This window comes from Palaemon carinicauda, chromosome 4 (assembly GCF_036898095.1).
Source record: "Palaemon carinicauda isolate YSFRI2023 chromosome 4, ASM3689809v2, whole genome shotgun sequence".
Classification (NCBI taxonomy): Eukaryota; Metazoa; Arthropoda; class Malacostraca; order Decapoda; family Palaemonidae; genus Palaemon; species Palaemon carinicauda.
The window spans coordinates 180096845-180123440 of record NC_090728.1 but is presented as its reverse complement, the minus strand read 5'-3'; the positions used below and the strand labels follow the sequence as shown (position 1 = coordinate 180123440).

The following is a 26596-nucleotide window of genomic DNA, read 5'->3' as shown; positions in this document are numbered from 1 at the left end:
CAAATACTTTTTAACAGCGGGCTATTTCGAAGATAAGGAAACAATCACTATAAAATTAGTCATTCGAACACATAAATAACTTTCCCATGATATTCCTTGCCAAATATTCAGTATCCTACAAACATTCATGACCATGGTAGGAAGACATTTTCAAACAAAAGACTATTCACATCCATTGGACGGTTAAAGCAATCGTCACGAAACAGGGACGATTATGTTATTCATTTCACTATTTTCATCTATTTTTTTTTATCGATTTTATTGTCGATTAGTTTGAAATTTCTTGCTTTCCTTAGACTTCTGGCATTCTGATTTTCCAACTAAGTTTCCAGCTTGATTTATTATTAGTACAGTAAAATTAATAATAATAATAATAATAATAATAATAATAAAAATAATATGTTATTTTCCTTAGTAAAATAAATTTTTGAATATACTTACCCGATGATCATGTAGCTGCAACTCTGTTGCCCGACAGAAAAAACCTACGGTCGGGATACGCCAGCGATCGCTATACAGATGGGGGTGTACAACAACAGCGCCATCTGTCGAGTAGGTACTCAGGTACTTCTTGTCAACAAGAACCAATTTTCTCCTCGGTCCACTGGGTCTCTATGGGGAGGAAGGGAGGGTCCTTAAATTCATGATCATCGGGTAAGTATATTCAAAAATTTATTTTACTAAGGAAAATAACATTTTTCAATATTAATCTTACCCGATGATCATGTAGCTGATTCACACCCAGGGGGGTGGGTGGAGACCAGCATACATGTTAACATTAGAAGCTAAGTATCCCGTATTTCATTTTAGCAGTTATTCAAAATAACAAACATAAAATAAATAAGTACCTGGTAAGGAAGTCGACTTGAACCATTACTCTGCCTTTTTAAGTACGTCTTCCTTACTGAGCCTCGCGATCCTCTTAGGATGCTGAGCGACTCCTAGGTGCTGAAGTATGAAGGGCTGCAACCCATACTAAAGGACCTCATCACAACCTCTAATCTAGGCGCTTCTCAAGAAAGAATTTGACCACCCGCCAAATCAACCAGGATGCGAAAGGCTTCTTAGCCTTCCGTACAACCCAAAAACAACAATAAAAAGCATTTCAAGAGAAAGATTAAAAAAGGTTATGGGATTATGGGAATGTAGTGGTTGAGCCCTCACCTACTACTGCACTCGCTGCTACGAATGGTCCCAGGGTGAAGCAGTTCTCGTAAAGAGACTGGACATCTTTAAGGTAAAATGATGCGAACACTGACTTGCTTCTCCAATAGGTTGCATCCATTAAACTCTGCAGAGAACGGTTCTGTTTGAAGGCCACTGAAGTAGCGACAGCTCTAACTCCATGTGTCCTTACCTTCAGCAAAGCATGGTCTTCCTCCTTCAGATGAGAATGGGCTTCTCTAATCAAAAGTCTGATGTAATAAGAAACTGCGTTCTTCGACATCGGTAAAGAAGGTTTCTTAATAGAACACCATAAAGCTTCTGATTGTCCTCGTAATGGCTTTGTACGTCTTAAATAGTACTTAAGAGCTCTTACTGGGCATAGTACTCTCTCTTGTTCGTTTCCAACCAAACTGGACAGGCTTGGAATCTCGAACGATTTGGGCCAAGGACGAGACGGGAGCTCGTTTTTAGCTAAAAAACCAAGCTGTAAGGAACATGTAGCCGTTTCAGATGTAAAACCTATGTTCCTGCTGAAGGCGTGTATCTCACTGACTCTTTTAGCTGTTGCTAAGCAAACGAGGAAAAGAGTCTTCAAAGTGAGATCTTTAAAAGAGGCTGATTGAAGCGGTTCGAACCTTGCTGACATCAGGAACCTTAAAACCACGTCTAAGTTCCAACCTGGTGTGGCTAACCGACGCTCCTTTGAGGTCTCAAAAGACTTAAGGAGGTCCTGTAGATCTTTGTTGGTGGAAAGATCTAAGCCTCTGTGGCGGAAGACTGCTGCCAACATGCTTCTGTAACCTTTGATCGTAGGAGCTGATAGGGATCTTACATTCCTTAGGTGTAAAAGGAAGTCAGCTATCTGCGTTACAGAGGTACTGGTTGAGGAAACTGAATTCGCCTTGCACCAGCTTCGGAAGACTTCCCATTTTGACTGGTAGACCTTGAGAGTGGATGTCCTCCTTGCTCTGGCAATCGCTCTGGCTGCCTCCTTCGAAAAGCCTCTAGCTCTTGAGAGTCTTTCGATAGTCTGAAGGCAGTCAGACGAAGAGCGTGGAGGCTTGGGTGTACCTTCTTTACGTGCGGCTGACGCAGAAGGTCCACTCTTAGAGGAAGAGTCCTGGGAACGTCTACTAGCCATTGCAGTACCTCGGTGAACCATTCTCTCGCGGGCCAGAGGGGAGCAACCAACGTCAACCGTGTCCCTTCGTGAGAGGCGAACTTCTGCAGTACCTTGTTGACAATCTTGAACGGGGGGAACGCATACAGGTCTAGATGGGACCAATCCAGAAGAAAGGCATCTACGTGAACTGCTGCTGGGTCCGGAATCGGTGAGCAATAATTTGGGACCCTCTTGGTCATCGAGGTAGCGAACAGATCTATGGTGGGCTGACCCCACAGGGCCCATAGTCTGCTGCAAACATTCTTGTGAAGGGTCCACTCTGTAGGGATGACCTGACCCTTCCGGCTGAGGCGGTCTGCCATGACATTCATGTCGCCTTGAATGAACCTCGTTACAAGCGATATCTTTCGATCTCTTGACCAGGTGAGGAGGTCCCTTGCGATCTCGAACAACTTCCTCGAATGAGTCCCTCCTTGCTTGGAGATGTACGCCAAGGCTGTAGTGTTGTCGGAGTTCACCTCCACCACCTTGCCTAGAAGGAGGGACTTGAAGCTTCTCAAGGCCAGATGAACTGCCAGTAGCTCCTTGCAGTTGATGTGAAGTGCTCTTTGATCCGGATTCCACGTGCCCGAGCATTCCCGACCGTCCAGTGTCGCACCCCAGCCCGTGTCCGATGCGTCCGAGAAGAGAAGGTGGTCGGGGGTCTGAACAGCCAGTGGTAGACCTTCCTTGAGAAGAATGCTGTTCTTCCACCAAGTCAGTGTAGACTTCATCTCTTCGGATATAGGAACTGAGACCGCTTCTAGCGTCATGTCCTTTCTCCAGTGAGCAGCTAGATGATACTGAAGGGGTCGGAGGTGGAGTCTCCCTAACGCGATGAACTGGTCCAGCGATGAAAGCGTCCCTATTAGACTCATCCACTGTCTGACTGAACATCGGTTCCTTCTCAGCATGCTCTGGATGCATTCTTGGGCTTGACTGATTCTGGGGGCCGACGGAAAAGCCCGAAAAGCTCGACTCTGAATCTCCATACCTAGATAGACTATAGTTTGGGATGGGACGAGTTGGGACTTTTCTATATTGACCAGGAGACCCAATTCCTTGGTCAGATCCATAGTCCATTTGAGATTCTCCAGACAGCGACGACTTGACGGAGCTCTTAAAAGCCAGTCGTCCAAATAGACTGAGGCTCTGATGTCTGCAAAATGCAGGAATTTGGCAATATTCCTCATCAGTTTGGTAAACACTAGAGGTGCCGTGCTTAGGCCAAAGCACAGGGCTTGGAACTGGTAAACGACCTTTCCAAAGACGAACCTTAGGAAAGGTTGGGAGTCTGGATGGACGGGGACGTGAAAGTAAGCGTCCTTTAGGTCCAACGAGACCATCCAGTCTTCTTTCCTGACCGATGCTAGCACTGACTTCGTCGTCTCCATGGTGAACGTCTGCTTGGTGACAAAAGCATTTAGAGCACTGACGTCCAGCACCGGTCTCCACCCTCCTGTCTTCTTCGCTACTAAGAAGAGACGGTTGTAGAAGCCCGGGGATTGATGGTCCCAGACTATGACTACCGCTCCCTTTTGTAGCAAGAGAGACACCTCTTGCTGTAAAGCTAGCCTCTTGTCCTCCTCTCTGTATCTGGGAGAGAGGTCGATGGGAGTAGTTGCTAGAGGGGGCTTGCGCAAGAATGGAATCCTGTACCCCTCTCTGAGCAACTTCACAGACTGTGCGTCTGCACCCCTGTTCTCCCAGGCCTGCCAGTAGTTCTTGAGCCTGGCTCCCACTGCTGTCTGGAGAGGTTGGCAGTCAGACTCTGCCTTTTGAGGACTTGGAACCCTTCTTCTTTTTGCCACGTTGACTATCGGCACGGGTACCTCCTCTGCTGGAGGTTCTGCCACGAAAGGGCGGAATGAACCTAGACGCTGGTGTGTCCATCCTAGGTCTAGGCACGGAAGGTAAAGCTGTGACTTTACGTGCGGATGACGCCACCAGGTCATGGGTATCCTTCTGGATCAACGAGGAGGCAATCCCCTTGATCAGCTCTTCCGGAAAGAGACACTTGGAAAGCGGAGCAAACATCAACTCCGACTTCTGACATGGTGTGATCCCCGCCGACAAGAAGGAGCAAAGGTGATCTCGCTTCTTAAGAACTCCAGACACGTACGAAGCCGCAAGCTCGCCAGACCCATCCCGAATGGCTTTGTCCATGCATGACATGATGAGCATGGCAGAGTCCTTATCCGAAGGGGAGGTCTTTCTGCTTAACGCTCCCAAACACCAGTCCAGGAAGTTGAAGATCTCAAAAGCACGAAAAACTCCCTTCAAAAGATGGTCCATGTCCGAAAAGGTCCAGCAAATCTTGGAGCGTCTCATAGCCAGTCTGCGGGGAGAGTCTACCAGACTTGAGAAGTCGCCCTGGGCAGAGGCAGGAACTCCCAAGCCGGGATCTTCTCCCGTGGCATACCAGACGCTAGATTTGGAAGCAAGCTTGGTCGGTGGAAAGATGAAGGATGTCTTCCCAAGTTGCTTCTTGGACTGCAACCACTCTCCCAGTACCCTTAAAGCTCTCTTGGATGAGCGCGCGAGTACGAGCTTCGTAAAGGCAGGAGCTGCTGACTGCATGCCTAAAGCGAACTCAGAGGGAGGTGAGCGCGGGGTTGCAGACACAAACTGGTCCGGATACAACTCCTTAAACAGGGCAAGGACTTTCCTAAAGTCTAAGGAGGGAGGCGTAGTCTTGGGTTCCTCTATGTCGGAGTGTTGATCGTCCAAATGCGCAGCTTCGTCGTCATCAGAGACTCCTTCATCCGAATGCTGAGGAGGAAGCGGCAAAGGAGGAGAAGAAAGCTGAACGGCTGAATCCGGCAGCACGGGTGCATGCGTAGCTGCACTGGATCCAACATCATGCCGCTGCTGGTCAGTCTGAGAGCTGGCAACAACAAAAGCGGAGTGATGGTGCGTGGTGGGGACTGCCGTGGGTTGCGGAGACTGCCGCATTGCGTCAAAACACGGCAGCTTGACAGCACCTTCCCACTGCTGATGCGGTAGCTCACGCATGTCAACGGAGGGTGCCGCACGTCGGCTAACGTCAACATGCGTCTGGCAGGGTCGACTGCGCATCGGTGGTGGAGCTCTCACAGCCGGAGTGTGGGAGCAGGCAGCCGCAGTGTCTGCTGAGCGCACAACCGTGGCAGGTTGTAGGTTAACAGGTGCAGTGTCAACCTTCTCAGCACGATACTCCTGCATGAATGAAGCTAGCTGAGTCTGCATAGACTGCAGCATAGACCACTAAGGGTCTACAGTGGTTGGTGCGGCAACAGACGGAGTGATTGCCTGCTGCGGAACCACTCTACCTCTCTTGGGAGGTGTGCAGTCTTCGGAAGACTGCGGCGAGTCCGAACTGACCCAGTGGCTACACCTGGGCCGTTGGACTCGCTCGGAAGGGACCTTGCGCTTGAGAGGTCGTGAGACCTTGGTCCAGCGTTTCTGCCGAGAAACTTCTTCCACAGACGAGGAATGAATGGGCTCACTCGTCTGTTTGTGGATGGGACGATCTCTGTAAGATACGTCCGCAACCACTGAGGGTACATCTGTACGCTGAACAAGGCCTGTCGAACCCTTTGGTCCTTCGACATTGCTTCTCCCCTGGGCTTGGGAGCTTGCAAGAGGTCCCGGACTGGGAGGACGACTGGCACGAACAGATGCACCCTCATGCGTAACACTGACACTGACACTTTTCACCGCACTTGCACTCACTACACTTCCCACTGCACTTTTCTCCTTCAACTCTTTGACATCGGCCAAGAGTTGATTGCGGTCATTAGCTAATGACTCCACTCTGTCACCAAGAGCCTGAATGGCACGCATCATGTCCGCCATCGAGGGTTGCTGAGAGCTAGTAGAAGGGTCGGGAGTCACCACTACAGGGGAAGGAATAGGTTGAGGGGCATGGGGAGAGGAAAAATCAAAAGAGCGAGACGAACTCCTCCTGATCCTATCCTTCTCTAGCCTACGTGCATTCTTAAGGAATTCATTAAAATCGAATTCCGAAAGCCCAGCGCATTCCTCACATCGATCTTCCAATTGACAGGATTTACCCCTACAATTGGAACAAACGGTGTGAGGATCTATAGAGGCCTTCGGAAGACGCCTAGAACAGTCCCTAGCGCTACACTGCCTGTACTTGGGGACTTGAGTATGGTCAGACATCTTGAATTAGCCAAGGGGGAAATCCAAAATCTATCCAAGTCGTCAACAAATAATCCAAAACTAATCAAAAAAGCTTGATAAGGTAATGATAATAACTCCTGTACAGCGAAAGCTAATATCTAGAGAGAATACATCACCAAAAAGCGTGAAATCAACTCCAGAAACAACAGCGTATCAAGTAGGTCTTGCCGGTGGCACGACAGAGGAAAAATTGGTTCTTGTTGACAAGAAGTACCTGAGTACCTACTCGACAGATGGCGCTGTTGTTGTACACCCCCACCTGTATAGCGATCGCTGGCGTATCCCGACCGTAGGTTTTTTCTGTCGGGCAACAGAGTTGCAGCTACATGATCATCGGGTAAGATTAATATTGAAAAAATAAAAATAATAAAAATAATAACAATAATAATAAAATATTAAAACAAAACACTTTCTTACCTGTGCGTCCATTCTCATCTTGCGTATCAATCTTACATCCCATGTTCAAAAGGGCATCTACAACATTCAACTGCCCTTCTTTTGCAGCACAATGCAAAGCTGTTAGTCCTGCAAGATGAAAATATTACACTTAATACTTTACTTTTAAAGAGTTGCAAAAAAATTATCATATAATGTATTAAAAAACCTCGAATAAAAACTAATGGATTTAGAATTATGGAATTAAGGCAATATAAGCAATATATTCAATTGTTCAATTGTTAACTACATTTACTTCTTCCTTGTTAAATGATGCAAAAATCTGTCATAAATTGTAATGAGTTAACTTTACATATGAAAATTATCAAATATACTTAAAAGTATAAAATATACCAGTAAGTTGGGTTTGTGCATGTAATGTATCACTATATAAGGGTAAGGGAGATGTGCATGAGTGTTGTAATTCAAGGGATATTAGTTTGTTGGGTGTGGTTGGAAAAGTGTATGATAGAGTACTGATTAATAGGATTAAGGATAAAAGAGAGAATGCAATCTTAGAAGTATGAGAGTGATTGTACCAACTGTGATGTATGGATCGGAGTTGTGGGGAATGAAAGTGACGGAGAGACAGAAATTGAATGTGTTTGAGATGAGGAGTCTGAGGAGTATGGCTGGTGTATCTTAAGTAGATAGGGTTAGGAATGAAGTAGTGAGAGAATGGGTGTAAGAAATGAGTTAGCAGCTAGAGTGGATATGAAGGTGTTGCGGTGGTTTGGCCATGTTGAGAGAATGGAAAATGGCTGTCTGCTAAAGAAGGTAATGAATGCAAGAGTTGATGGGAGAAGTACAAGAGGAAGGCCAAGGTTTGGGTGGATGGATGGAGTGAAGAAAGCTCTGGGTGATAGGATAGATGTGAGAGAAGCAAGAGAGCGTGCTAGAAATAGGAATGAATGGCGAGCAATTGTGACGCAGTTCTGGTAGGCCCTGCTGCTTCCTCCAGTTGCCTTGGAAGACCACGGAGGTAGCAGCAGTAGGGGATTCAGCGTTATGAAGCTTCATCTGTGGTGGATAACAGGGGAGGGTGGGCTGTGGCACCCTAGCAGTACCAGCCGAACTCGGTTGAGTCCCTTTTTTCATTTGTTTGACGTCGGCTATGCCCCAAAATTGGGGGAGGTGCCATGGTATAAGTATATATAAATTATTATTGACAAAAAAATTAATTATCTCTCCCTAATACAAATTATGTTCTACCATACAATTAAACCTGCAAAAACCTAATATCTACCTGTATCAGACAAAAGATTTATATCGACGTTATATTTCTCAATCAGCAGTTGAACACATTCTAACTGGCCAGCTTCAGCTGCAATGTGGAGTCCCATTCTCCCTGTCTTGTCTTTGGCATAAACACTAGCTTGGTGATCAGAAATTAGCATTTCTGCAATATCCACGTGGCCCATGCGGAGAGCTTCCAATAGTGGGGTATTGCCACATGCATCTTCTTCATCCACAGCGTAATTGCCCCTGGACAGTAAGATCTGAACGGTCGATTTTCGACCATGCATGGCTGTAAAAGTAAGATCAAATCTTCAACAAAGAAATCGCAGGTAAAAACTTATATCAATCTTTTATTTGCAATTATTCTAATATCAATAATAGCATAATCAGTGATGTTTCTTAAAAATGGGTCAAAGCGAAGGAAAATCTGTTCCTTTTAACAATGTTCTCCTCTCTTAAATGAAGGCATTGACCCATATAGTAATACACAGGTAATATATATAGCTTCAAAAAAATAGCATGTAAATCTATGGTTCCTACATTTGTAACAGATTTCAAAATGATCTAGTCATTCTTTTTGTGATGATAGCAAAATTCCTTAACATACAATAAAATTTGCAACAGACTAAAGATACAGTTTGACCAACTCTAAAATGATAATTTAAAGATTATTGTGCAATTAGTCTTGTATGACTGCCTCTGATACTTCCTAAACCCATTTTTAGTTTTCAATTAATGTCATCCTTATATAATTCATACAAATTACCGGCATAACAAACTTCTGGTCCTGTATGAACAAAATTCTAATGCATACAAAAATTTGGAGCCATCTGTTTATACTTTTATTCCCAGGTTATTAATATGTTGTTTAATTCAGCTATCAGAACAAACCTCGTGAACAGAGACAAGATACAAGAATGTACACTATAAAGGTTTAGCACGTGTGTAATCCAAACAACAAAAATTGGAGAAAAGGGACCCAAGACATACATAAACACTCTATAACTGGGCTCTTGTCTAACAAAGCCTTTATGACAACTTAAAATTAAAGAATTAATTTTCTAATTCAACCATGGCTTATACAGTAGATTCTAATAATAAATTGCAAAATATACAAATTGTACAGTAATAACTTTAGGAATTATCTACAATAAAGAGGAATCAGTTGGAATGCAAACCAAAGCCAATTAGGTTGCTAGGTTGATAGCCATCATCAAGACTACCTTTAGTTGCTCCCCGATAGATTCCTTCACTGCCCTTTGCATTCTTTGAATGATACATAGAAAGGAGCATGAACTTGACATTACCAATGACAATGAAAAGCACAGGAAGAATAATGCATCCCTTAGCAACCGTGAAATCCCAGAGCAGTTTTACCTCCTTAGGCAACAAACGTTTTGTTAGGACATCTTCTGATAAACACAAATCCATTGTATCAGGGTCCCTAGGGAAATCCTGTTAGATGTCTAATACCCCATCATAGCTTTTACCATATTTTGAATCTCTCACCTCAACCATGACTTGCAACAGATAATTCTTCATAATCTAGTCAATAAGATTTTTTAGATATGCAACCATAGCTAGTGCCTTCATCATGATAATACAAGTGAAAACATTGGGATGCATCCTTGACGTGAATAAGGGCTTCCTCATACCATTCAACATAATGGCAATTCTAACACGACAAAGATAGCAAGTCGTCTACCTTTCTGCAAGAAGAGAATCCTCTGAATGACTGTAAAGATGGTCCATTTGGTGAGGATTGAACTGAATTATGAATTTGGACCATATGACCTGGCACTGGGGCCTGGAAGGCCTTTTAGTATTCCGATACAACTGGGAGAGACCCTTGCTGTTTCACAATGAAGTAACAGTAAAAGTGAGTGCAGCTAGGAGCCAATGAGAAGCAACAGAAACCCGAAATGACATCTACAGTGCCTATGCAAGGTGCACTGACAACACTACCCCTTCATTACAATGCCAAACAGTATCCAACACTACTTCGAGATCCAAATGGGGAACCACTTATACAAAAAATCCTGGCCAGAGTTATGCTGTACAGTTAATATGAATAAGATTTATCTTTACTATAGAATACAAATACAATGCAATTGCTTCATGATCTTAATAACAAAAGACAAATTAATAATAAAGTATACAGGGCTATCCTGAAGGTCTAGTAATTAATGATATCAAATTTAATTTCAATATACTTATTTCAGATTGCTTTTTCTCTCTCTCACTCACTCACACATACACACACTAACACAAAAAAACTTCTTGTGAGGATTTAAAAAAAAATACTGGATATTAGCCGTGTGAGAAAGCTTAACAATTTCGGAAAATATGGTGTGTTGTAAGTGTAATTCTGCAATCTGTACACTCAGTTCTTACACCTACCTGCAGTGTGAAGTGGAGTTCTACCATTATTACTAGATGTACTCCACAAAGAGCCATCAAGTTCTAATAAATAAAGAATGATTGACTCGGTTCCTTCACGGCATGCCAGATGAAAGCTGGTCCAGCCATCCTTATTTACCAATCGTATATTTGCACCATGATTGATGAGGTACTTCACAATTTGAAGGTTCTTCTTTGTACATGCCAACATCAACGGAGTCCAATCGGCTCGTTTCAAAGGATCTACTGCTACGCCTGTAATCATATTCAAAAATAAATTTCTGGGCTCAACCTGTGTCGCTCTGTGAAATGCTCCTTATAGCACCATTTCTAAGGTATAAATACTGCTAAATATACCAGAGAAAAAAGTTGCATGGAATGCCAGGAATACACCCAGCTTGCTCACCCTTATAGAGTGTCGGTATAGTAACTGGGGCGAGTTAAAACCACTATCAGAGGTCCCTTACCAATTAGTCTTCTCCTTCCTCAACATCCCCCGTTACTACGAGGTGCCGTTCTACATTTGACTACTGCTCACTACTATGGCTACTGCCCCCCCCCCCCCCTCCCCCCTACCACTACCCACTCTCTCTCATCATTCCTTACTTAGCACCGTGATAGTCAACACGCATTCTTGTGTTCAGAACCTTATTTTGTGTTTAGTGACGATGTCTGAGCTCCTAGAGACTTCTACTCCCAAGTTAAGTATTGCAATCCCTTTTTTTTTTTTTTGCTTTAAAATATAATTGGAAAATTAATATTTCAACTTAATAAATCTGGGAAAAAACTAAATTCTACAGTGCATTAAATTTTAAAATGAACAATATGATAATCAATATCAACAACTCACAAAGAATCAACCATACAGATGATACAGTATAACAATGTACCTGAAACCTTAGCTCCAAAGACCAACAGTTATAAATAGTTTTTGTATCCTTTTACTGGAATCATATCAGATTGAATTTATTTTATTTTCATAATAATAGGTGACTTAACAGGTTTACCAGTCAAAACAGGTGGTAAATGCCATAGTTGTACTTTTACAGTAAATCTATTAATATTAAACGAGGCAAAAGGGTTATTCATTTACCAAACAAAACAATGAAACTGGTTATAATTTTACACATCACACCTTGTGAAATGTTGCTTTAAAATAGCTTTACACCCCTCTTTAATATTACTAGCACTGTGTGTACATTTGAACTACAGCACTTGTATAAATAAAGTTAAATAATTATACATTGTACATAATATATACATGGACTTAAAAGAATAACTTTCAACAAAATTATATGCAGAATGGATAATAGTTATTGTAATCAGAAAGCTTACTTGAAATTTTTAGTCTTAAAATTAACAGGAATAAGGAAAAAGAACAGTAACCAAAAGACTTCCATATCTCTGCCGCTATCCATAAATGAAGGAGTCAGCTGTCTTGATGCTTCTTCTCCAACATCAATTAATGATTGGTGGACTTCAAAAGGCTTTATGCTCACAGATGATTAACAGTTTCCCATCAGCAGGTACTTTACTACTTGCTCAGAATGTGAGGAAGAATGGGAAGGAATTATGTTTCGTTTTTATAAAGAAACAGTATTTTATTTAAGCATGAAAAAGAAATTACTAAAAAAAATACTTTACCATGATCTAGCAATATCTTGACAATTGGTGAATGAGATGCTTGAACCGCAGAATGGAGAGGTCGTTTACCATCAAGATTCTGTTGCTCTAAACAGCAGTCACATCCATTGGACAGCAACCACCTAAATTAAACATAATTTCATTCAATTAGAACCCTATAATTCCAACAGTGCATAACAAGACTGAAATTATCTACAAAAGATGTAAAAAATCCAAAGACATGAAGGTTTAAGAAATAAAGTAAAGTACAATAATACCTTGAGATACGAGTTTAATGCGTTCCGGTACCAAGCTCGCGTGTCAATTTGCTCGTATCTCAGATGAATTTTTCCCATATAAAACAAAAAAAAATTAATCCGTTCCCACCCTCTGAAAAAAACCCTAAAAACAGTATATTACAGTGGAAAAACATGTTTTTAATGGTTCTAATTAACATTCTACGCTAACAAAATAACAAATACCTATGAACTGGTTATGATGCTCAATGAAATCTAACATTATTATGGAGTTCTTACCTTAGAGACAGACGGTAGCAGCTAACGGCGGTGTGTGCGGAGGAAAAGAAGGGAGAGAGGACCGGGAGGAGAGAGACTTGACGGCAACACGTTCGGTAAGCAACACTTTTGTAACACTACATAACACAACCTTAACTTTAAATTTAACTTAAATTAAATTAGTAACTTTAAATCTAACTTTAATGAAATTAGCTTACTGTACACTTAAAAATAAAATATGATATTTTGATTATAAAATAAATTTTTGAATATACTTACCCGGTGAATATATAATAGCTGACGTCTCCGACAGCTCGACAGATTCCAAAAACTCGCGAGCGATCGCCGTGAAGGTTGCGGGTGTGCCCACCAGCGCCGACTATCGGCCAGATACCGCATATACTTGTAAACATCTCCAGTTCTTCTCAGTCCCCTAGGTCTCTATCGGGGAGGAAGGGAGGGCCTTTAATTTATATATTCACCGGGTAAGTATATTCAAAAATTTATTTTATAATCAAAATATCATTTTTAAATATTAAACTTAGCCGGTGAATATATAATAGCTGATTCACACCCATGGTGGTGGGTAGAGACCAGTATTAATACAATAAAGGCGTATATGCTCAAGAGTTTTTGACAATTATTCAAAAAACAGACTTAAGTATAGGTACCTGGTAAGGAAGCAGACTCTGATTATTACTCTGCCTCATTAGTCCGCTTTCCTCACGAAGCCCAGCCATCCTCTCAGGATGCTGAAAGACTCCCAGGAGCTGTTATATCCAGGGCGAACACCCCTATAACAGGACCTCATCAATACCCTTAATCTGGGCGCTCTCAAGAAACAACATTTGACCACCCGCCAAATCAAAAAGGATGCGAAAGACTTCCTAGTCTTCCGTACAACCCAAGACAAGATTAAAAACATTTCAAGAGAAGATTAAAAGGATATTGGGATTAAGGGAATGTAGTGGTAGAACCCTCATCCACTACTGCACTCGCTGCAACAAATGGACCCAGGGTGTAGCAGTCCTCATAAAGAGTCTGGACGTCTTTTAAGTAAAATGAAGCGAACACCGACTTGCTCCTCCAAAAGGTCGCGTCCATAATACTTCGAAGAGACCTGTTTTGCTTAAAGGCACCGAAGTCGCTATCGCTCTCACTTCGTGCGTCTTGACCTTAAGCAAACAACGATCTTTCTCATTTAAATGAGAATGTGCCTCCCGGATTAAAAGTCTAATAAAGTACGATAACGCATTTTTAGACATGGGCAATGAGGGCTTCTTAACGGAGCACCATAAGGCCTCAGAACCACCTCGTAATGGTTTAGTTCGAGCTAAGTAAAACTTAAGAGCTCTAACGGGGCACAGCACTCTTTCAACTTCGTTACCTACGATTTCTGACAGACTAGGTACTGTATTTCAAAAGATTTAGGCCAAGGACGAGAAGGCAGTTCGTTCTTGGCCAAAAAACCAAGTTGAAGCGAACATGTAGCTTTATTTGTAGAGAAGCCGATGTTCTTACTAAAAGCATGGATCTCACTGACCCTTTTAGCCGAAGCCAAGCACACCAAAAAAAAGCGCCTTGAGGGTGAGATCCTTCAGGTAGGCTGAATGCAATGGCTCAAACCTGTCTGACATTAGGAACCTTAGGACCACGTCTAAGTTCCAAGCGGGAGTTGACATACGACGCTCCTTAGAGGTCTTGAAGGACTTAAGGAGATCTTGGAGATCCTTGTTATTTGACAGATCCAAGCCTCTATGTCTGAAAACAGACGCCAACATGCTCCTGTAGCCTTTAATAGTGGGAGCAGAGAGGGAGCGAACATTTCTCAGATGCAGGAGAAAGTCCGCAATTTGCGCTACAGAGGTACTGGAAGAGGAAATAGAGGAGGACTTGCACCAGTCTCTAAATACCTCCCATTTCGACTGATAGATCCTGATGGTAGAGGATCTTCTAGCCCTCGCGATCGCTCTAGCTGCCTCCTTCGAAAACCCTCGAGCTCAAGAGAGTCTTTCGATAGACTGAAGGCAGTTAGACGAAGCGTGGGGAGGCTTTGATAAAATCTCTTTACGTGAGGCTGTCGCAAGAGATCCATCCGTAACGGCAGACTTCTTGGAAAATCTACCAGCCATAGAAGTACCTCTGTGAACCACTCTTTCGCGGGCCAGAGTGGAGCAACCAATGTCAACCTGGTCCCTTCATGAGAGGTGAACTTCTGCAGCACCTTGTTTAGGATCTTGAAAGGTGGAAAGGCATAAACGTCCAGGTGAGACCAGTCCAGCAGGAAAGCGTCTATGTGGGCTGCCTCTGGATCTGGAACTGGAAAGCAGTAAGTCGAGAGCCTCTTTTTCAGAGAAGTCGCAAAAAGATCTATGGTGGGTTGACCCCATGTCATCCATAGCTTCTCGCACACAGTCTTATGCAACGTCCACTCCATGGAGATGACTTGTCCTCTTCTGCTGAGGTAGTCCGCCAAGACATTCATTTTTCCTTGCACAAATCTTGCCAAAAGAGAGATGTTACTTGCCTTAAATGGAGTTCCTTCTGATCCGTGGATCAAAGACCCGAGCATTCCAGACTGTCCAGTGGAGCTCCCTAACCCAAAACCGAAGCATCTGAATACAACACATGGTTTGGGTTCTTGATCGCAAGAGAAAGACCTTCTCGAAGTCTGATGTTGCTGTCCCACCAAGTCAGACATGTCTAGACTGGGTTGGAGATTGGGAGAGAGATACTCTCTAAGCCCTTCTCCTTGTTCCAATGGTTTAGGTGAAATTGGAGAGGGCATAGGTTGAGTCTCCTCAGAGAGATAAACTACTCCAGCGATGAAAGAGTTCCCACGAGACTAGTTCAAACTCTTACAGAGCAACTGTTTTCCTCTTGCAAGTGAAGGACTTTTAACAGAGCTTGTTCCATTCTTGTGGGAGACGAAAAGGCCCGAAAAATCAGACACTGTATCTCCATTCCCAAATAAGGAATAGTCTGGGATGGGGTACTGTAAGTTACGACTTCTCTACGTTCACTATGAGACCTAGCTCCTTAGTTAGGTCTAATATCCATTAGAGGCTCTCCAGACAGTGATACAATGACGACGCCCTGATTAGCCAGTCATCAAAATAAAAAGGAGGCTCTGAATCCTCAAAAAATGTAGAAAGCTTGCTACATTTTCCAAGGGCCTTGTAAAAACAAGAGGAGCAGGAATGAGGCCGAAGTACAGTGCTCGACATTGGTACATTACTTTTCCATCCACAAACCTCAGATGTTGTTGAAAGTTTGGATGAATCGGGATGTGGAAGTATGCATCCTGAAGGTCGAGAGAGACCATCCAGTCGCCTTCCCTTACTGCTGCCAAGACAGATTTGGTAGTCTTCATCGTGAAGTTTGTCTTGACAATGAACGCATTGAGCGCACTTACATCTTAAGTACTCCTGCAGTGAACGTGGCTGCTAGATCATTGGAGCCATCCCTGATAGCTTTGTTCCTGCAGTGAACGTGGCTGTCAGGTCATTGGAGCCATCCCTGATAGCCCTGTTCATGCATGACATAATTGTACAGCAAAACATTGACAGCTGGAGAGACCTTCTGACTTAAGGCTCCCAGGGACCAACCAACAAAATAAAAACTTCAAACGCTCGAAAAAACTCCTAACAGGAGATGGTCTAGCTCTGAAGCCGACCATAAAATCTTGGAGCGTCTCATGGCCAGGCGACGGGGAGAGTCTATGAGGCTTGAGAAGTCTCCCTGGGCAGAGGCAGGAACTCCCAAGCCGAGAACTTCTCCCGTGTCATACCAGACGCTCGCTCTAGAAGCCAGTTAAAAAGGAGGGAAAGCAAAGGCTGTCTCCCCCAAACTCCTCCTGGTGATCAACCAGTCGCCTAGCAAACGTAAAGCTCTCTTAGAAGAGCGAGAGCACTAGCTTAGAAAACGACGGCTTCGAAGTAGCTAGGGCTAGCGTAAACTCTGACGAAGGCGAACGAGGAGCAGCAGTTACAAAATGGACCGGAAAAAGATCCTTAAAAATCAGCATGATTTTTTTAAAGTCCATAGAGGTCTGAGCAGCTTTAGGCTCCTCTCCGTCTGACAAAGTCCCCAAAGGAATATCAGTAGGAGGAGGATCAGCAACTTCCTCATCTGAAGGAACCTCGTCCGACAATTGTCTAGTCTCATGAAAAGGAGAGACCTGCCGCGGCGGCAATGCTTGACAGGCAATGTCAACAAGCAAAGGAGCAGCAGTAGCAGTAGAGGAAGCGACGTCAGGTCGCTGCTGAAAGGACTGAAAACCTTGTGACTGTCCAACAACAACAACAGGAGTTGATGGACGCTCGACGTCACGTCGGAACTGCATTGACTGCCTAGACTGAGCAGTCAAAACAACCTTCGACTGCGGTGATTGACGCTCAACGTCAAGTCGAGGCAACTGAGCTGGTTGGCAAACGTCCTGAACGTCAACACGAGACTGCGGCAGCGGCTGAACGTCAACACGAGACTGCAGCGAGGAAGGATCCATGTCACGTGACTGACGTGAAAAACTCCTGACATCACGTTTCAAAGTATAAGAAACGTCAGCACTAACGTCAAACGGACGAGTAAATGCTCGTTTGGGCGGCTGACGGCCAGAGTCTCGTTTAGCGTAACGGCGACTCGAAAGCGAAGGTTCATTGTGAACCTGCTCAACGTCATACTTCTCCATAAGGGAGGCAAGCTTAGTCTGCATGTCCTGCAGGACAACCCATTTAGGATCAACGGGAGTCGGAACGGGCCGAGACGACGGTAACGTCTGTGTTGGCAAAACATTGCCTTTACCGCGACCCTCGGACCCCATGTTACGCTTGCGTTTAATAGGCGAACAGTCTTCCGACGACTGCAAAGGGTCAGAGCTGTCCCCATGGCTACAGCCAGGATGCTGGACCTGTCCTGAAGGGACTGACTTTCGCTTAAAGGGTCTAGAAACCTTGCGCCAAGGTTTCTTTTGCGAAAAGTCTTCGGATGACGAGGAGAAACTTCGTCTCTCCTGTCTTATGGCAAGGACCTGCTTGCCGAGCAACGTCTGATGCCTTTGAGGGAACGTCTGTTCGTTGGTTTACACTCCTCACTCCCTTAGGTCCTACGACATTCCTTCTCCCTGGTGCAGGGGAGCCTGAAAGAGGTCTTGGACTAGGCAAGTGACAAGCACGAACAAACGAACCCTCCGCAACACAGCACATGTTTTCTAGCACTCACTTCACTGATATCGTATTTTTCAATAATTTCACATTAGGCATGAATAAAACTGATATCTACCTGAAGCACGCAATTCTCCCTTACATCAAAAGGTTATAATTGCGAAATGAGTCGTATAATGTAAGCACATTAGTACAAAATGAAACACACATGCAAAAATCAAAAAACATATACATGTATATCGAATAAAACGGAAATATATAAAGTTAAAAAGGGTCAGTGACTGGGGAGGGGACTAAACACTAGTTCACTAAAGACTACGTTTTCAATCTCTCACCGTACAGTGCCTTGGGACGAGAATAAAAACTAAAAACGTTTTATCCTTTCTCCCCGTACAGAGACTTGGGACGAGAGTAAAAAACTGAATCGAGTACGTTACTCGCTCCCAAACTCCTTACTAGGGACAAGAATAAAGATCGGATCGTTCTCTCTTTCCCTCTCTCTCTCCGTCTCTCTCTCTCTCTCTCTTGTCACACGCAAGAGAATTGCCCACTCACCCTTCGTCAATAAACAGGTTATTTGACCAAAGTAAAAACCTGAAAGGACTAAGAAATTGAAAATTAGCAAGTTCCTTTAAATTAGTATTTAAAACACTTCAGTTTGAAAGAAGAATGAACAAAACGTCAAAATCGATTTACTCTTTCTGCAAAGTGAAACCGTGATTCTCTCTTTCTCTATCGTAACGATAGAGCGCAAACTGCGTAGCATAAATAAACCAAACGTTAGTTCATCTTTGAAAAAAAAACAGCACGAAGACTATTCAAAGAATATATTTCTTAAACTATTTTCTAAAAAATATTCATTTCATAACTCTTACAGAGCAAATGATTTAAACTTAACGAAAATAAAAGTTGAATGGGCTCAACGTTGTTTAACTTCGGTTTCCAAGTTAGGACCGCCTACATCTCGGACTAGGGGAGGAATAGGTAAAGGCCGCATATAAACAAAACATAAAATTTATCTTGATGTTTAGTATAAATGGAAAGCTAATCGAAGAGGCCTAATAAAGGCGGGTGAGATATAAAATATATAGAGGAAAATCTATAATTATCAACAATAATTTATAACGTGATAAAATAATTACTAAAAGCCTTAAACACACTTCCGTACACTGAGGGAAGGGTCGGCCATCTTTACTCTATGGAAAAACCAGAGATAAAAAAGCAAGGGCAAAACACTTTTCCTCTCCTTTCAAAAGCATTTCTTTTGAAGATAGTATTGAATAATCCAACACGGCGAAAGCAATAAAACCAAAACCAAGTACTTCACCAATTCGGTAGAAAACTCGAGGTCATAAAGCGAGTGGAATCAACTTGTCGATGGAACCGACAGAGAAGAACTGGAGATGTTTACAAGTATATGCGGTATCTGGCCGATAGTCGGCGCTGGTGGGCACACCCGCAACCTTCACGGCGATCGCTCGCGAGTTTTTGGAATCTGTCGAGCCCTCGGAGACGTCAGCTATTATATATTCACCGGCTATGTTTAATATTTAAAAGTTAATCTTACATTACACTCAACTTACTTCTAATTTTGTTTTCATTTTCATTTTTCTACTTTTCATCTTCTTCTGGCTTGGCTCTTTTTGCCTCGCTTTTACCTTCACTTTTTGACAGCCTTTTTAAAAGGAATCTATCTAAGGATGTTTGCTTTTGTCTCCCCTTCAAAATGTTGCGAAAATGACGTACGCAAGTGTCGTCACAATAGGCTCACGGACGACCACTCGCCAACTTGTCCGGGTGCCTCTTTTCCATAAAATTAGAAAACTCCTGCCACTTCGCTAACATGCCTTTGATTTCTGCCGTAGAATGGCGGCCCTCGCCTTCCACCTCCTCCACGCTACTAAGCTCCTGCAACACCTCCGAATGTTGCATCTCCTGGAGCTCAATCAATTCCTGTGTCATGAGCTCTTCTTGATGCTCCTCGACAAGATCGTTCACGTCTGCCTCGTCTACCTCCAGCCCCATGGACTTTCCAAGAGACACTATTTCATCCATCATAACAGGTTCGCTGTCATCAGGGTCTGTCGTATCGAACCCTTCAAAGTCCGTCTCAGCGACGGAAGCTGGCCACAATTTCTTCCATGCTGAATTAAGAGTTGGTCTTGTGACACCCTGCCATGCATCGTCAACAATTTTTAAGCAATGGACGATACTGAAATGTTCCTTCCAAAATTCACGAAGGGTGAGATTGGTGTTGTCTGTAACATCGAAACATTTCTTGAACAAATGCTTTGTGTACAGTTTTTTGAAGTTGGAAATAACTTATTGGTCCATGGCTGGAGGAGTGGCGTGGTGTTGGGCGGGAGATAAAGGACCTTGATTAACCTGAACTCATCAAGAACATCCTCTTCGAGACCAGGAGGGTGACCAGGGGCATTGTCGAGGACCAGGAGACATTTCATTGGCAGGTTTTTCTCGGCCAAATATTTTTTGACTGCAGGATCAAAGCACAGATTAACCCATTCTGTGAAAAAATGCTGCGTAACCCAAGCCTTAGCATTAGCGCGCCACATCACTTCCAGTTTTTCTTTCAAGATCCTTTAGCTCTTGAAAGCATGTGGGTTTTCCAAGTGGTACACCAGCAGTGGCTTGACCTTACAGTCACCGCTGGCATTGGCACACAAGAATAAGAGTTAACCGGTCCTTCATGGATTTATGGCCCGGTAGTCTCTTCTCCTCTGCCGTGATGAAAATCCTGCTGGGCATCTTCTTCCAGAAAAGGCCTGTTTCATCGCAGTTGAAGACTTGTTGGGGGATGAAGTCATGTCGGGCGAAAATCGAGGCAAAGGTTGTGACAAACTCCGCTGCGGCTTTCAAGTCGGAACTTGCTGCTTCCCCATGCCTCACAACCGAGTGTATCCCAGTCCGTTTTTTTAAATTATCCAACCAGCCACGACTGGCTTTGAAGGTTTCCGCTGGCGTCGAAGTCTCCCCTTTCTCGGCTGCTTGCTTCCCTTTCAAGTCATCATAGATTCTGCTAGCCTTTTCACATATGATAGTCTCGGTCACGCTATCTCCCACCAACTGTTTCTCCTTTATCCATAATAAAAGAAGCCTCTCCATCTCGTCGTGAATATCACTGTGCAGCTTGAAAAAGATGGTTACTCCTTTGGAAGGCTTGGTGCTCTTTATAGCATCCTTCTGCTGGTACATATTGTCGATGTACTCCTCTCATATTGGCGCGCGAGCTCAGTCACTCTTACGCCACTCTCATGTTTATCTATTATTTCATAATTCATCTCCTCCTCCTCTTCTTCTCCTTCTTCTTCTTCTTCTTTGTCTACATCTTTTCCCACTTCTATGTGGGGTCGATGTTTCTGGTCAGCTTTCTCCATCTACCTCTGTCCCACACCTCATCACCGGTTAATCCCTTTGATCGAAGGTCATCCTTGATACAGTCCACCCACCTTCGTTTTGGTCTCCCTCTCTTTCTCGTTCCCTGTACCTCCATTTCCATCACTCTCCTCCCAATACACTGTTCATCTCTTCTCATGACATGACCATACCACCTCAGTCTACTTTCTTGGATCTTATCTGATAGTTTTCTAACTCCTATCAGATAAGATCCATTGTCATCATATGCTTTTTCTTTTCACTACCCTTGTTTGCACTTGCTTGCTTTGGACCCATTGCTTATTCAATTAATTCTGCACTGATTAACATAAAAAACATGTAAAAAAGCAAACACTACTGCCAATGCACGGAGATAACTTTACGCGACGGAGATCCGACGGGAAAGACCGAGCGATGCTGACCTAGTGAGAAGCTTCTCGCACACTCGGCTACCTGGCGGCAGCATAGGGAACTACTGTACTTTGTATCTCAAATTTTTTTCTCATATTTCAGGACAAAAATTTGCTCGGAACTCTCCTCGTATCTTAAATTTCTCGTATGTTGGGACACTCATATCACAAGGTATTACTGTACATATGTTAGTTGATTTTAGCAACTGGTCCCTTTCCTTGGGAAAGGAAGATAGCATGGCACTGTATACTATAACGAAGTACCCGAAGTCTTTTTATGTATGAGTATGACCCCAGATATATGTCATGACAGTGTGGGACAGGAAAAACAGCTAGTGTGTTCTATCTTATCACAATCCAGGTTAAGATGATGCTACTTCTGACTAGACATCATAGCTAAGATACAGGAAGGTAATACAATGCCTTGTTTCTTGGTTATTTTAATGCTCATTATAGGAACAAGTCAAGTTGTGTTTTCCTAAGGATTAAGAGCTTTTGAGTTTGTTCCTGAAACAGGCTGCGAGTCAATCATAAAATCATACCCCTGATGTTGTAGCTAGCAAAGCTAGCCATTCCTGATGTATAAAAGGTTCAATACCCCACACTGTTCTGAATAAATTATCACTACAGTACAGTGATTAAATTGTGAAGTTAGCTCCTTAATCATGTAATGGTGGAATTTCACAAATTCAAATTTGGTCAAAATGCTTGTTTGTTGATTCAGTTAATATGAATCTTGTTCCATAGTTTATTATTTACCAACTTATGCTTTTAGTCATCTTAGTTTCTTTTCTTTCTTATACATCAGACAAAGTTTATTCTTTATTTGTTTACAAATTTGGCTGCTTTCCTTGTAGGGGCCCTAAGGCTTGTAGCACTTGGCTTTTCAAACTATAAATGCAGCTTGGCTCATAACAATAATCATAAAAAGACCAATTCACATTAATCTGATCAGCATAAATAAAGTTCTTAACAAACTTCACTAGCTGGTCAAAGGTTATCCACACAAAAATATTATTCTCTCTTGAATGCTCTGTTCACACTAAATTCAATATTCAGTCATCTACACTGTATATGGTTTTAGCTGCATTTCAGAGATTTAATGCAGTCAGAGTGTGCAATTAAAAGTGTAAACAGACACAAAAAATGAGGTAGGAAAGGGATTGAGGTATATTTAGTCCTTTGCTTCACATATGAATTGTCGATTCGGTGTCTTGCTTGTCTACAACTCTTATACAGTACTTTAAAATTGTTCCATAATAGAAGTACATTATCATGAAATTTATAAAATCTTACAACATAATAATCTATCTATCTACCATGGCACTTCCCGTAATTTTGGGAGGTAGCCGACAGGAAAAAAACAAACAAAAGAGAATTTTTCTTCTCATCGTTCCTCTTTGCCTGACGAGGGACTCAAACGAGTTTGGCTGGTACTTCTAAAGTGCCAAAGACCACCCTCCCCTGCTTTCCTCCTGAAATGAAGCTTCATATGCTAATTACCCTACTGCTACTACCTCAGCGGTCACCAAGATGGCACGAGGTAGCAACAGGAACTGCGTCACAATAGCTCGCCATTCATTTCCCTTTTCTAGTATGCTCTTTTACCTCTCTCACATCTATCCTCCTGTCACCTAGGGCTTTCTTCACTCCCTCCATCAATCCAAACCTTGGCCTTCCTCTGGTGCTTCTCCCATCAACTCTTGCATTCATCACCTTTATCAGCAGACAACCATTTTCCATCCTCTGTACATGGCAAAACCACCTCGGCACATTCATATTCACTCTAGCTAATTTGTTTCTCACACCCATTCTCACCCTCACTACTTTGTTCCTAACCCTATCCAATCAAGATACACCAGTCATTTTCCTTAAACACTTCATCACAAACATATTTAATTTCTATCTCTACACCACTTTCATTCTCAACAACTTCAATCTGTACATCAGAGTTGGTACAATCATTTTCTCATACAGAACTCTTTTTATAATTCATCCCTAATCCTCTATTCTTTAAAACTCCCTTCATGGCCCCCAGCACTTTACATCCTTCATTCACACTCTGATGTACATCTCCTTCCACTTCACCATTTGCAGCAACAACAAAACCCAAGTACTTAAACTGATCTACTTCCTCAAGGAACTCTCCATTCAACATAAAATTCAATCTCGCACCACCCTCACTTCTCATGCATCTCATAACCTGACTCTTACCCATATTAACTCGCAAATTCCTTCTCTCATACCCCCTTCCAAACGGTCACTAATCCATACAGTTTCTCTTCAGTCTGCAACCAATACAGTATCATCAGAAAACAAAAACCCATCCACCTACCACTCATGATCACTCTTATACATCAGTTTCAATCCTTGACCAAGCACTAGAGCATTCCCCTCTGACATCTCCATCAACAAACAAATTGAACAACCATGGCAACATCACACATACCCTGTCTCAGCATCTCTCATTGGAAACCAATAATAATGGCAAAATAAAATAAATAATATTCACAAACAGTGAGGGAAAGTACATTTCACATAGCAATAAGAAAGTTATGATTCATCACTAAGATAATTCTAACATCAGCACCCACTACTCTGACATGAAAATTGTAACCATATACTTAAAGATCGCCCTCAGATACAACTTAGCTCTTAAAACTATAATATTGCAAAATTTGGGATTCAAGTCAATTAACGTAAACAAAAATTCTGGACACACTCACCCCAACACTTGTGTACATCCTGCTTGAGCGGCAACATGAAGAGCTGTGTCCCCAGATTTGCTATGAACACAAGTTTGCCAGTCAACATTAAGGAGTCTGACATTGGATTCAAGCCAATCAAGATCACTTCTGTGGACTGCAGACAACACATCCTAGAAAAACATGGGAAGGGTCAATTCCAATGGAAATATTTCCATAGTATTCAATAATAAACTTTGTGATAACTTACATGAGCTAAATGGTAAATGAATGAATTCCTAAAGTCATTCATTATGTAAATTACAAAACACAGAAAAAAAAACCATTTCCTGGAAGCAGTTAGCAATGCTTTAATAACTTACTCAGTATACTAAATCTGGAAATATAGCAACCATTTTTCATTTTTTGCAATTCATAAATTAAGAGGATGCTAATATCTTTATAACTGGTCATTATAAGATTACTGTATCACGGTACAGTTCCATAGTAGAGAAGTATCTTTTAGAGAAAATAATCTTTTTACTGATCCCAATTTCAGTTATAGAAAAGACAGTAGTTTTTTCTTTTGTAATTATCCTAACACTTAGAATATAAAGAAGTAAAAGGGCATACAGTATCAAGAGAAGAAAATGGGAAATTGAAAATAAATTCTATAGTATAAATGTTGAAACATGTTATTTTTATTAATAAAATAAATTTTTGAATATACTTACCCGATAATCATGTAGCTGTCAACTCCGTTGCCCGACAGAATTCTATGGAGGGATACGCCAGCTATCACAATACTAGAAGGGGGTGTATTTACCAGCGCCACCTGTGGCCAGGTACTCAAGTACTTCTTGTTGACACCTCCTCAATTATTCCTCGGTCCACTGGTTCTCTATGGGGAGGAAGGGAGGGTCGATTAAATCATGATTATCGGGTAAGTATATTCAAAAATTTATTTTATTAATAAAAATAACATTTTTCAATATTAAACTTACCCGATAATCATGTAGCTGATTCACACCCAGGGGGGTGGGTGAAAAACCAGTGTACAAGACTAAAGGATAGCTAAGTATCCCGTATTTCATATAATCAGTTATCCACAATAACAATGAAATAATAAGTACCTGGTAAGGAAGTCGACTTGAACCGTTACTCTGCCTTTAATAAGATCGTCTTCCTTACTGAGCGCAGCGTTCCTCTTGGGAGGCTGAATCAACTCAAAGGTGCTAAAGTATACAGGGCTGCAACCCATACTAAAGGACCTCATCACAACCTTTAACCTTGGCGCTTCTCAAGAAAGAATTGACCACCCGCCAAATCAACAAGGATGTGGAAGGCTTCTTGGCCGACCGTACAACCCATAAAAAGTATTCAAGAGAAAGGTTAAAAAGTTATGGGATTATGGGAATGTAGTGGCTGAGCCCTCGCCTACTACTGCATTCGTTGCTACGAATGGACCCAGGGTGTAGCAGTACTCGTAAAGAGACTGGACATCTTTGAGATAGAATGATGCGAACACTGACTTGCTTCTCCAATAGGTTGCATCCATAACACTCTGCAGAGAACGGTTCTGTTTGAAGGCCACTGAAGTAGCCACAGTTCTCACTTCATGTGTCCTTACCTTCAGCAAAGCAAGGTCTTCTTCCTTCAGATGAGAATTTGCTTCTCTAATCAGAAGCCTGATGTAGTAAGAAACTGAGTTCTTAGACATTGGTAGAGAAGGCTTTTTGATAGCACACCATAAGGCTTCTGATTGTCCTCGTAATGGTTTTGACCTTCTTAGATAGTACTTAAGAGCTCTAACTGGGCAAAGTACTCTCTCCAGTTCGTTCCCCACCATGTTGGACAGGCTTGGGATCTCGAACGACTTAGGCCAAGGACGGGAAGGAAGCTCGTTTTTAGCCAAAAAACCGAGCTGCAAGGAACATGTAGCCGTTTCAGATGTGAAACCTATGTTCCTGCTGAAGGCGTGGATCTCACTTACTCTTTTACCTGTTGCTAAGCACACGAGGAAAAGAGTTTTTAATGTGAGGTCCTTAAAAGAGGCTGATTGGAGCGGTTCAAATCCTGATGACATTAGGAACCTTAGGACCACGTCTAGATTCCAGCCTGGAGTGGACAACCGACGTTCCTTTGAGGTCTCAAAAGACCTAAGGAGGTCCTGTAGATCTTTGTTGGAGGAAAGATCCAAGCCTCTGTGGCGGAAAAC

General features: G+C 42.6%; 1 protein-coding gene across 2 annotated transcripts in view; it reads right to left on the bottom strand.

Annotated features, from left to right (window-relative positions):
• LOC137640246 (ankyrin repeat domain-containing protein 16-like) overlaps window positions 1–26596 on the bottom strand; it is a 58120-nt gene that overhangs the window by 16979 nt on the left and 14545 nt on the right. For both annotated transcript variants that reach the window (XM_068372821.1, XM_068372820.1), the window contains exons 2-6: window positions 24421–24572; window positions 12236–12357; window positions 10592–10846; window positions 8199–8480; window positions 6935–7042 (exon numbers count right to left, since the gene is read on the bottom strand). In XM_068372821.1, the coding sequence (XP_068228922.1) occupies window positions 6935–7042; window positions 8199–8480; window positions 10592–10846; window positions 12236–12357; window positions 24421–24572 (919 nt within the window). The remainder of the gene's footprint in view (window positions 1–6934; window positions 7043–8198; window positions 8481–10591; window positions 10847–12235; window positions 12358–24420; window positions 24573–26596) is intronic.